This window comes from Zonotrichia albicollis, chromosome 23, assembly GCF_047830755.1.
Source record: "Zonotrichia albicollis isolate bZonAlb1 chromosome 23, bZonAlb1.hap1, whole genome shotgun sequence".
Classification (NCBI taxonomy): domain Eukaryota; kingdom Metazoa; phylum Chordata; class Aves; order Passeriformes; family Passerellidae; genus Zonotrichia; species Zonotrichia albicollis.
In genome coordinates this window covers 3,024,660-3,037,391 of record NC_133841.1, presented here as the reverse complement: position 1 = coordinate 3,037,391, position 12,732 = coordinate 3,024,660, and the positions used below count along the sequence as shown (strand labels likewise).

At 49.7% G+C, this 12,732-nt stretch overlaps 1 protein-coding gene across 5 annotated transcripts; it reads right to left on the bottom strand.

Annotated features, from left to right (window-relative positions):
- Window positions 1-163: 163 nt before the first annotated feature.
- On the bottom strand, window positions 164-11,681 carry ODAD4 (outer dynein arm docking complex subunit 4). 5 transcript variants are annotated; one of them, XM_005494372.4, is made up of 12 exons: window positions 11,511-11,679; window positions 10,837-10,968; window positions 10,013-10,166; window positions 7,238-7,299; window positions 6,410-6,566; window positions 4,916-5,140; window positions 3,618-3,825; window positions 2,041-2,127; window positions 1,274-1,470; window positions 1,021-1,121; window positions 719-797; window positions 164-399 (listed from the first exon to the last, which is right to left on the bottom strand). In XM_005494372.4, exons 1-12 carry the CDS (start codon window positions 11,619-11,621, stop codon window positions 311-313), a joined length of 1,602 nt encoding a protein of 533 aa, XP_005494429.2. In that variant the 5' UTR covers window positions 11,622-11,679; the 3' UTR covers window positions 164-310. The 5 variants fall into 5 exon arrangements, 2 of the variants coding, with proteins under 2 accessions (XP_005494429.2, XP_014127748.2); XR_003381936.2 differs by having other exon boundaries at window positions 329-399; window positions 719-1,121; window positions 11,511-11,680; XR_003381937.2 differs by lacking the exon at window positions 10,837-10,968 and having other exon boundaries at window positions 329-399; window positions 719-1,121; window positions 11,511-11,681.
- Window positions 11,682-12,732: the final 1,051 nt, after the last annotated feature.

Sequence of the window (12,732 nt, the reverse complement as noted above, 5' to 3'; positions counted from 1 at the left end):
GGGGGGGCCCCGGGGCTCAGCCCTGCCCCGCCCGGTGCCGGGGATGCTCCGGGACAGGCCCGGGATGCGGGCCGGGGGCCGGCAGCGCCCCGAGATCGGCGGCGGCTCGGACCGGCTCCTTCCCTGCCAGGGACACACCACTGGGTACGACGCTTGCTCAATATTTATTTCAACTTCCCGCCTAGGCTCTACTATTTCCCAATGCTGTCCTTTATTTCCTTCTCTGTTTTCCCCCTTTAACCTTTTCTTCTGCTTATTTACTTCCCCCCCTTTAACCTTTCTTATTCTCTATATCGTTTCTGGCTTCCTCTTATGGCTGCTCGTCTTGATTCCCTTCCTCCTCCTCCTCTTCCACATTCTCAGCGGTGGTTTTTATGCTTTCCCTGCTGAAAAGGCGATCTGGGAAGGGAAAAGGAAACTTAAGCCAAGTCCTAGAACACAGCGCCCTGCCAGAACCCTTCCCGAACCCCAGCAGGGCTGGGACAGGGCTGGGATGTCGGTGACACCGGGCCAGCCTGCAGGGGACACTCAGGGAACGCTGCTGTCTCTAAGATGGGCACGGCCGGACCTGGGAGTGCAGCTGAAGCAATCCCAGATTCCCACCAAGATTTTAATTCAATACTTGCAAGGAAAGGGGTGCTGTGGGAATTATGAGGTGCAGAACAGGAGAGTGGGTTTTTTTCTCATTTCTGGGTGAAGAGGCATGAATGACAAGTACCTTCATGTGAGGGAATCGACCCGTCTTTCTGGCCTTTGGTCAGCTCTGCAATGAAGCTTTTGCTCACATTATCCAAGGCCTGAAAGGGATGAAGTTCTTAATAAAAGCCCCAGAAATGCAGCTACATACCCAACATTGTCCTGTTTTCTTTTGCTATCATTACCAAATCCTTTTGCTATCATTACCAAATCCTTTCCCACTATAAGACTGCATTTCTGTGGCATTACTGGCTGGAATATCCCAGCTGGGATAACAGCTTCTCTCCCAGAGGCTGCCCAGAGCTCCTCCTCCATCTCCCTTACCGCAATGATGCCATTTTGAGCAGTTTCACTGGGCATAAGCCTTGCCTTCTCCAGAGCCCTTTCAAAATTCAGGATTGCAGACGGGTAATTTTTCAATTTCACTGGAACAGACAGGGATATCAGCTGGTTTAGCCCAGGAGCAGGAGAACAGCAAGAAGCAATCAAGCCAGTCTTGATCTGAGCAGCTGCTTTGGCTGTTAAATCTTAGAGATGTTTTCAGACCAGCTTTTCCACCCTGTGCCCACATCTTTACCTTGTGCCTGTGCCACCAGCACGGTGGCGTGGAGCTGCCACTCCACATCTCCCTCTTCATCTGCTGACTGCAGGGACTGCTCTCCATAATCCTGGGCTACTTCAGCATTGTCCAGCTCGAGGTAGCACCGCCCAATTTCATGGAACAGCCAGGCCTTCTCCAGGCTGGATTGGGCCAGTGGAATCTTCTCCTCCCACCTTCAAGCAGAGTAAGACAGAGAAACCTTTACCAACCCTCACTGGGTACAGTTATAACTCAAACACTGATTTGATAGCAAAGGGCTCATGTCACACAGATCTTTTATGAAAAATCCTTTCCTTAGGGTTTTTCCTTCTGAGAAGTTGAGAGGCCTCAGCAACAAAATGTAATCAATGGTTATCTGCTGCTGTGGAATGCAACAGGTGCATCTGTGATTGGTCTCATGTGGTTGTTTCTAATTAATGGCCAATCACAGTCTCTCTGTCCGAGCCACAAGCCTTTTTATGATTCCTTCTTTTTCTATTCTTAGCTAGCCTTCTGATTAAATCCTTTCTTCTATTCTTTCAGTATAGTTTTAATATAATATATATCATAAAATAATAAATCAGCCTTCTGAAACACGGAGTCAGATCCTCATCTCTTCCCTCATCCTAAGACCTCTGTGAACACTGTCACAGGCTCAGGTGTGAAAATTTCCCCAGGCCTGGCTGCAGTGAGAACACACAAGTGTAAAACCACGACCTGGGTCCCTCCAGCCCCTGATGCCTTTGCTGCAGGGCTGTACTCACGTGCTGATGGCCTGCTGGAACTTTCCAAGTCGGGCGTACACGTGGCCAATGTTGTCCAGGGCCCGGGACACGGAGTCTGTCAGAGAGCTGGGACAGGGAGACAAAGGGATTGTGGCACTGACATCCTTCTGTTCCTCACTCACTCTGCATTTCTTGGTGCTCCCCATGCCCTCAGAGAATTGTTAGGAAGTGAGAGGCCCAAGGCAGGCTGGAAGTCATGAAATCAAGGTTGATTTTTTATTTTATCTACAGTGCTGGCAGCTGACCCCATGAGACGCAGGGGAAATGGTTTAGCTGTGCCTTTGATTATTAATAATTTTTGTGCAAATCTGACAGCCCTCGGGAAAATCTTTCCACTTTTCATTGCCTCTGTTCTCCTTTGTGGGAACAACTCATGGATGATTTCTGTTTTTCAAAGCAAAGACACAAAAATGTGTCTGCAGGTCCCTGACACCAGCCCTGATCCTGTGCTTGAACCAAGCTTTGCTCCATGCTACAGGCAGCTCCTTCTGTAATAAAACCATTTAATGGCCTTTAATTTTTTTCTTAATTATCGTCATTCTCATCTTCAGAAGCAGTCAGATGCTTCTTTGCCTACCTTTACCTTAGAGCTGGAAAAGCCTGTGCGAGGAGCAGATAAATGCCATGGGAGTCATGGAACCACAGAGCGGTTTGGGTGGGAAGGGACCGTAAGGACTCAAATCCCCGACAAGGGGTAATTAACGCGAGTAATTAAGGAGTCATTAGCGGCATCTCCAGCTGCAGCCGCCAGAGGGTGCAGCCTGCCCGTCCTTCCCTGCACCTCCGCCTCAGCGAGGTCCCAAACCCGGCATCTCCTCCCCTCTGTCCTGATAATTCATCATCTCCTCCCCTCTCTCCTGATAATTCCTGCCTTTTCCTGGCCTGCTCGGGCAGTGCCACCACCAGCAGAGAGGCAGCCTTTTCCTAAACCAACATTCATCTCCAAAAGGATTTTTGAAAATGAGAAACAATCACTCAGTGATATTTTAAAAGCTCAATGCACTTCTGCCAAATATAACTCCTAAATCACTTCAAGGCACCGTTGCATGATTTCTGCTATGTTTTGCAAATTCTTCCTACATCTAAGACTACATTTTGCTCCACTGTGGTTCAGCTGGAAGAGCTGTGGGATGTGTCTGGTGCAGACAGGTAAGTGCACCTGGAAGAGACTTTTATTTCAAGCCATGCTTAATGGTCTCAGTGAAAAGAAGTTTAAGACAAAATGTGGCAGAAAACTGCAGCAATTTCAACCCTGATCTTCCTGAGAAGAAAGTACCTGCTCAAGATTAAAGTGCTGAGGCTGGGACTTGTGTTTTTTGCTTTGCTACAGAAGAGGTTTTGATATGCCCTGTGCTGTGGGTCCTTAAAAATCTGCTTCAGGTTCCTTATTTTGAAACAGTGAAGATAAACATTCACCACACACCCTAATACTTGTGCAGAGCTGAATGTGTAACCCTGTTAAACCCCCCAGGTGAGGATTACTTTACCTAATGCTAAAACACCCCCACAGAGGTATTTTCCCCTTTCTCCACCCACCTGAACTTCCCAGAACTTACTGCTCCCTGGCACATTCCAGATCCATCTCATGGCTGTGCAAAGCTGCCTCCATCTGTCCCATTGCCAGCTGGGCATTTCCAATGTGGCTGTGGAGGTTCCCAATCAGTTCATACTTGTTGGGAACATCATCCTCTGACCAGGCTCGTATCTTTTTCAGCAGATGTTCAGCTTTCCTGCAGCTTTGCTCAGCAGAACCTCTGGCCAGCACTGGGGACAGGGAGCAGAGTTGGACACTGGGGTGTGACACAGAGACATTGAGAAGTTGTGAATTCCCCATCCCTGGAGGTGTCCCAGACCAGGTTGGATGGGGCTTGGAGCAACCTGGGATAGTGGAAGGTGTCCCTGCCCATGGTAGGGGGGTGGGGTGGGATGAACTTCAAGGTCCCTTCTGTCACTATCATATTTTCCAAAAAATCCTCTTTGCCCAGGGTTCTTCTCCTGGGAAGCTTAGAGGCCTCAGAGAAAAAGGAAACCAATATTATCTCATTTGCTTCTCCTGTGTTTTGGTGCTTTGGAATGTGATTTGGTGAGTGTTTATCCAACAGGTGGTTGTTTGATTAGTTTCATGTCAATTGTTTTAACTTAATGACCAATCATGGTCCAAGCTGTGTCGGACTCTGGAGAAAGAGTCACAAGATTCATTATCATTCTTTCTAGCCTTCTGTAAGTATCCTTCCTCTATTCTTTACTATAGTTTTAGTATAGCATTCTTTAATATAATATAATAAAATAATAAATTAGCCTTCTAAGAACATGGACTCAGATTCATTCCCTTCTGCCACAGGGAAATACCACAACCTTCCAACCCAAACCATCTTGGGACTCTGGTATACTCAGGAATTGAGACCTCAGAGCTCAGGAATCGATCTCCCCAGAGCCAGGAACCTACTCAGCTCGATATCCTCCATCTCTTTGGCAATGGCTCTGGCAATGTCAGATGGTTTCTGTTTCTTGTCCTGTGCCCAGCTCTGCTGCAGGACCCTGTGCTCATAAATCAGCTTTCTGCTGCTGCCAGAAGTCCTGCCGCTGGTTCAGGTAGGAGATGCCACCCAAAACCAGGTCCATGACTTTGACCTCCTGCCTTGTGAATTCCCCATCCCTAGAGGTCTTCCAGACCAGGCTGGATGGAGTTTGGAGCCACCTGGGATAGTGGAAGTTGTCCCTGCCCATGGTAAGGGTGGTGGAACAGGACGAACTTCAAGGGGCCTTCCAACCCAAACCATCTTGGGACTCTGTGATACTCAGGAATTGAGACTTCAAAGCTCAGGAATCGACCTCCCCAGAGCCAGGAACCTACTCTGCTCGATATCCTCCATCTCCTTGGCGATGGCCCTGGCGATTTCGGCCGGTTTCAGTTTCCTCTCCCGCCCCCAGCCCAGCCGCAGGAGCTTGCGATCGTACTCGCGCGCGTACATCGGCTTCTGCTGCTGCCAGAAGTCCCGCCGCTGGTTCAGGTAGGAGATGCCATCCAAAACCAGGTCCATGACTTTGGTCCCCTGCCTTGTGTTGCTCTGCATCAAGTCTGGGAATAAGATAAGGCAGAATTGAGGTGAGAATCAACAGACCTGAGCTGCAGCAGATTGGGAATGTTTTTCTGTTCTGAAACAGACACTCCTGGACATGAAAGTGTCTTGTGCTCCTCAGAGCTGAGGTGATGGGGGAGCTAACAATAAACTCTGTGACATTCACATTTTCTGAAAAATCCCTTCACCCAGGATTTTTCTCCTGGGAAGGTGAGAAGCCTCAGAGAAAAAGGGAAACAATTCTTATCTCATTTGTTTCTCCTTTGTTTTGCTCCTTTGGAATGTGCTGGAGATTGTTTACCCACAGGTGATTGTTTGATTGGATTCTGCTGTGAGTTGTTTTCACTCATTGGCCCACTGGGGCCAAGCTGTGTTGAGACTCTGGAAAGAGTCATGAGTTTTCATTATTATATTTTTAGCATTGTATAAGTATCCTTTCTGTATTCTTTAGTATAGCAGAATAGAATAGAATAGAATAGAATAGAATAGAATAGAATAGAATAGAATAGAATAGAATAGAATAATTATCTTTCCAGAATTGTACAAGTATCCTTTCTGTATTCTTTAGTATGATATGATATGATATGAAATGATTAATATAATAGCCTTCTGAGAACACAGAGTCAGATTCATCATTCTTTCCTTCATCAGGGCACCCCACAAACACAATAAAACTCTGCTGCCCCTGTGGTTCAGTGAGCTGAGTTGGTGTTCCAGCCTTGTCTCTGCTGCCTTCTCTGCTGATCAGAGCCAAGAAAGGGCCCAGTAAAGGGGGCCAGCTGTGCTGAGCACCTGCCCTCTGGGACAGAACATCTGTATGGCACATCTGTACTGACAGGGCACTTTGAACAGTGCTGTGGATCAGGCTGGCAGATGGAAAGCGAGAGGGCTTTTACCTGCCTGCAAACCAGACCGCCCACATGGGTAATTAGTGCTGGCAACACTGTAAAACCTGTGAGCAAAGCAACCTTAATCACTTCTCTATTTCTGGGTGAAAAGTTCCCTAGAAATGTGACTAAAGGAGCATCATCTTTGTGCCTTTTTCTAAAATAAGATACTTCTCCAATTCTTGCATTTTGACCTTAAAGCATTTATAACAAACTCACAGAGGAGTCACAGCCCCATGAGCAGACACCTGCCTGTGTCCCCACCACTGTGAGCTCTGGAATAGTTAACTAAGAGTCACAGGGATTTAAAAGAAGAAAAGAAATAAAGTAGAATAAAAAAGGGATGAAAGAAAAATAGAATGTGCTGAGAAGGAGAAACACCTTCATCCTTGAGCAACTTCTCCAGATATGCCTTGTCATCATAAAGCCGTCCCAGAAGCTGTTGCTCTGTTCTTGGACTCTTCTTCTTGGTGTGTTTTTGATCCTTTTGGTCCTTTGGTTTTTTTTGCTGTTTCTGGCTGTCTTTTTTGCTCTGCAGCTAGAGAAAAACAAAAAGAGTTGAGGGACATCAGTGGGGAACACTGGAATGAGCAGAATTCTGTTTACACTCCATATAAGACGACTTATTTTTTAAATAAAAGCAAAAAGCCAAAGTCTCATCAGATGCTTTGGCCATGAGCAACTGAAATTCTGCAGCCAATTGTGCTCCCTGAGGATCACAAGGGTGTTACAGAAAGGGTAAGAACTAGTTCTGGCTTTTCAGAGGAACAAGACACTACTGCAATGGAGCACCAAAAGTGAAGCAATAAAGAAAGTGTCCATTATCAAAACTGTGACCCTTAAACATTAGGCAAACCCAAAGTTAATATTGGAGCTCACTGTGCCCTCCTTGACCTCTGGACTGTTACTCATTAGATGGGTGGCTGGAAACACCCCCAGACATGGGGCTGGAGGAGAAATTCCAGATTTTGTTCTTGCATGGTGGTTCTTCTTGCCCTTCTGACTTCCCCTTTAAATTGTGGGTGAATTGAGCCAGACCTGCATTAGAAGCAGGTCACAAACCATGACAGGTCAGTGTTTTTAATGGTCCCCTTCAGCAGGCCCACTGCTCCCACAGCCACGTCCCTGCAGGGACTGTCCCTCCTCTGGTGCCCATTTCAGCACCACAACAACTCCAGAAGCTTCTCCAGCCAGAGCCCTGTGCTGTACCTCTGCCTGCCTGCTCACAAAGCACAGCTCCTCCTTGTTCTCCAGCTTCACTGTGGATGGATCTGCAAACACAGAGGAGTCTGGGTTAGTGCTGCACTCAGCCCTGCAGGGTCTGCTCTCTGTCCTGACCCCCAGGGCAGCTCTGACTCTGACCCTCACTCATGGAGAAAGTTTCCCAGACTTCAAGATAGACTGGAACCCACAAAAGTGTGAAATGGATTATAGAGAGCAGTGTAGGTGTGTCACTGGGTGAGGACTTTACCAAGTAAAAATTCTCACCGAGTATTTGTGAAATAAATACAAATTGAGTTGAGTAAATTTGTGAGTTGGGAGTAAAAAGCCCATAAAGGTGCCAAGCACAAAACATTCAGTTACAACCACTTTTCTCACCCCTTCCCATGGGATAGGGGGTGTTGGTGTGTTCTGGGAGCAGGGAATGCCACCAGCTCCTCTTGGGACTTTAATTCACACAGTTGCAATATTCCTACAGACAGGGTTTATCCTGCATGGAAACTGATGGAGAAGGATGCAGCTGCTTCTGGGGGATCACAGCTGGAGCATGAAATGGAAGGAAAGGTGTTTTACAGGTTTGTGCACTGATTAGGGCAAAAGGCCCATTGTGTTTACCACCATCTGTCTGCACCCTGGGAAGGAAGAGTGAGGAGCAGCTCTTTGTTTGGTCTGAGGGAAGGACAGAGCTGCCAAGGCTGCTGCAGAATTCCCTTCAGCAGCCCCAGGGCCCAGAGCAGCAGCACAAACACAGGGGGGTCACAGGGGCAGGTGTCCCCACCGAGCCAGGGAGGCAGCTTGGGGATGTGTGTTAATGTGTGTGCATTTCCCAACTGCTCAAACATCCACGTGTTTCCCTGCACCTCACTGCTATTGACTGATTTTAAGTATTTTTAGTTATATTAGTTTAGTTATGTTTAGTTAAATACCAGTTTTCTGCTTTTTAAATTCATTTTTGTGCCTGCAGCCCAGAGGGTCCAAAGGTGGTTAAAGCTCTTGGCTCAGGATATTGAGCTGGGAAGATTTCAGCTGGAGCTGTGATGATACCTGAGCATTGTGCTAAGCCCAGGAAGCAGCAGGAATGGAGGAAAGCAAGCCAGATCTGGAAACCTTCCCTGTTTTTTTTTTTTTTTAACAACTATCCCATCTGAAAGTGCTGCAGGCTCTGGTGCCACTGTTTAACAGGAGGAGGGGCTGAAGTTTTGAAATTTTGGGAGAGGGAGGCCCTGGCCTAGCTGGGAATGTGTGTGGGGTGTGAGTGGGGTGTGCCAGAGCTGGGCAGGGACGGGCTCCAAGCCACCCCACAGGTTTGGCAGCCCCAGAGGAGCCCTCACACGTGTTGCACTCACGTGGCAGAGGAGGCAGCCCCAGGTGAGTGAGCTGTGTCTGTGCCCCACACTGGGACACGGCCTGTCCACGCCTGCTGCCAGGGCTGAGGGCAAAGCTAAGTGAAAAGGGATGAGTTTTCTGTTTGTTTTAAACCCCACGAGGTCCTTGGCCTTTTCTGTCTCTATGGGAGCTGATCTGAGCCAGGAATGGTGAAAGCAGAGCTCGTTACAAGAGTCAACAGTTTCACTGCTCTTTTGCAATGAAAATTGGAGGAGAGTCAGGATTTCAGGAGGCCAGCCTGAGGTGGCACGGCACATTGCACCCCAAGCTTTGAACAAAAGGGAGAAAGGTCTCAAAATGGATTCTGTCATTAGTGCTGCAGGTAGATCAGAGAATCGTGGAATCCCAGAATGGTTTGAATAAAATCACAGAATCCCAGAATGGTTTGAATGAAATAACGGAATCCCAGAATGGTTTGAATGAAATAACGGAATCCCAGAATGGTTTGAATGAAATCAGGGAATCCCAGAATGGTTTGAATAAAATCATGGAATCCCAGAATGGTTTGAATGAAATGATGGAATCCCAGAATGGTTTGAATGAAATAATGGAATCCAAGAATGGTTTGAATGAAATCACGGAATCCCAGAATGGTTTGAATGAAATGATGGAATCCCAGAATGGTTTGAATGAAATAATGGAATCCAAGAATGGTTTGAATGAAATCATGGAATCCAAGAATGGTTTGAATGAAATCATGGAGTCTCAGAATGGAAGGAAGAATCCCAGAATGGAAGGAACTTTAGTGCTCATGCAGTTCCATCCCCTGGAATTGCACCTCCCATGGGCAGGGACACCTTCCACTATCCCATTTTGCTCCAAGCCTCATCCAGCCTGGCCTTGGACACTTCCAGGGGTGGGGCAGCCACAGCTGCTCTGGGCACCCTGTGCCAGGGCATCACCACTCTCACAGGGAAGAAATTCTTCCCAATATCCCATCCAGCCCTGCCCTCTGGCAGTGGGAATCCATTCCCCCTTGTCCTGGCACTCCAGGGTGTCTCCACCTTCCTTGTCAGCTCCCCTCATGGGCTGGGAGGCCACAGGCAGCTCATGGATTAGATGAGCTGCTCTGCTCTGTATTCTCTGGAAAGTTTCCATGATGATTTTGGAAACTGGAGTGTCAGGATTCACCTAGAGAACTAAAGGGATCAGGCAGTGTGTATGAGCAACATTCAGAGAGAAAGAAAGAACAAAAGAAAAGAGCAGGGTTGGCTCTTTGTGGTGCCTCTGGATTTATCTGGCACAAAGAACAAGAACCCAGAAGCAGAGGGGCTCTGCTGGGGGGCTCTTGGGTCACTGGCAGAGCTGATTTGGCACCAGCTGTGCCCTGAACAGCATTGTCCAGGCTCATGGGGGGCAGAAGGTGACACTCCTTACTCCCAATGCAGTTGATTATGGCCTCCTCAGCCTTGTGGATGCCCAGCAGGAACTTGTGCAGGTCGGGGCGGAGCCTTCGGCCTCGGTGGTAAAACACCAGTGCAAACTCAAAGTCCCCCATGGCATACAGGCTCTCTGCTTTCTGGTAAAGCCCCTAAAATGACATTTGGGGGAAGAAATTGATAAAATGAGGGAGAGTTTTGATGGATCTCAAGTAACTCCTGTGTGAGAGCCCAGGGCTGTAACAGCTTGCTGTCACTGACATATTTGATGAAAAATCCTTTGGTTAGGATTTTTTCTCCTGAGAAGCTGAGAGGCCTCAGGAACAAAATGTAATCAATAATTATCTGCTGCTGTGGAAAGCAACAGGTGCATCTGTGATTGGTCTCATGTGGTTGTTTGTAATTAATGGCCAATCACAGTCAGCTGGCTCTGACTCTCTGGTCAGTCACAAGATTTTATTATCATTCCTTCCTATTCCTTTCAAGCCTTCTGACAAAATAATTTATTTTATTCTTTTAGTATATAATTTTCTTTTAATATAACATATATCATAAAATAATAAATCAGCCTTCTGAAACATGGAGTCAAGGTTCTCATCTCTTCCCTTGTTGGGGTTGCCTGCAAATTCCACATTTGGTGAGCCCTGAGTGAGGAACATTGCACACATTAAACCCCACACCTGGAGGTGCCTGAGCACCCCAACAGCTCTGAGAGCAGCAGAAATCTCAGGAGGGTTTGGAGTTTCCTCACAGCTCTGCCTCAGACCCTGCAGGGTCTCACAGATCCCTGGGACCCCCTCTCCTACCCCTCCAGCTGGTTACCTCATAGAATGTTTCATCAATTTGGAGAGAGGCTTCAGCATCTTTCAGGGAGTTTTCTGTGTCCCCAAGTTTCAGAAAACACTTGGAGCGGGTGATGAGGCAGTGCTTGTCTGCTGCTCTCAGCTTCAGGGCCTGGAACCACAGACAGGGACATGTCACCGGTGCTGGACATGTCACCTGTGCTGGACATGTCACCACACGCATGACAGTTGGAGTTTTGAAGTTTTTCTAAGGCTTCTGATGTTTACATTCTTGTAAGGAACTTTCTCACACGCTTTATGTAAATAACTTATTGTTTTGCATTCTTTTATGGAGGAGGAGAAATTTGATGGGCTGTTGGTTTGTCCAGTGTCATTGGAGAGGTGGCACTGTCACCCTCCAATCCTCCAATCTATAAATGTTGGAGTCAGAAATTAAAAGTTCTCTTTTTACCATCAAAAAGCTGCGTGTCCTATAGCGACAGATAAAACTACAAGGATTTTACTGAAGAGTCTGCTCTTGTTTTTCACAGCTGCTGCAGGCGCTGCCCTGTCCCTGAACTGCCCCATCTGGGTCACACGTCCCTTCGTGTCCCCTCCTTGTCCCGCTGCCTCTTTCCCCGCCTGAACGGAACCGAACCCGAGGCCCCTCCCGCCCGTGGGGATCCCGGTGCCCCCGGACCACAGTGCCCTCACGTCATTGAAGCAGCCCAGAGCCTTTTCGTGCTGGCCGCGCCGGCTCAGGGCTATCCCCTCGCTCATCAGGTTCCCGAAGGAGACGACGGGCAAGAGGTCCTCGTCCGCCATGGCTGCGCCGCGCCGCCGTTGCCAAGCAACGGTTACCGGGTAACGCTCACTTCCGGTGATCTGCCCCCGCCCCGGAAGTGACGAACACGCCCGCCCGGTGCCCACGTGCGGCGCCGGTGGCCCCGCTCCGTTCAGTGCCTCTGACCCAGCCCAGGCACCCGCGTTCCCGGAGCCCTGCGCGGCCGCTCCGTTCAGCCGCGGTGCCACGGAACACCGGGCAGAGCCGGTTCCTCTGCCCTGGCGGGCAATGGCCCGTGTGTCCCGCAGGGGCAACACGAGGGCAGCCAGCGCCTCCCTACAGCCGGTTATTCGGTACCGGTTTCGCCGCTGAGGGCGAAATCCTGACCAAATAAATGAACGGCGAACGCTGCTCGCTCTTTCCCATCAGCACTCCGGTTCTGACTTTATTTTGGCGCCGGTTCAGATTCTCGCTTGAAACACTTTGTTCCTGCCAAGTGACTCAGAGTAAGGGCGGGGGGAGGACGAGGGCGTCTGTCCCGCTCGGCACCGGGGACATTTAATGGCACCACGAGGCACTGCCCGGCTCCGCGCCCCGCTCGGCGCTGCCCCGGGCTTGGCCGCGGCCCAGCACCGCTGGCCGGCCGCCGCCGGGGCGGGAGGCGGGGTGGGGGTCACGCCAGGGTGGGGAGACACGCACTGCCGAGCTCCGGAGTGGGCGGCCGGCCTGACACACCCCGTCCCCGAGGAACCGGGCGGGCCATTTCAGGCAGATTAAGCGCTCCGTAGCTGTTTTACCGGGAGATTTTCCCCCACTGGATGTAAAACGCCGTCCCCAGCGGGGCGGGCAGTAACACTGTGTTCGTGAGGGGCTGCCGCAGGTCTGTGCCCATCCCGGTGACATTGCTACCACACCGGGACAGGGCTGCCCGTCTGCCGCGCCCGGTGCTCCCTCACCTCCCCCTCAGCTCCCCTTCAACGCCCGGTGCTCTCTCAGCGCCCCGGTGGTCCCTCAGCTCCCCCTCAGCGCTCGATGCTCCCTCAGCGCCCCCTCAACGCCATTCCTCAGCGTTAGTCACGGGCCGGGAGCCCCGGGGAAAAGCCATTTGGGATGGGGGCTCCCGGGAAGCGGGAGAACCGTGGCGGCTGCCCT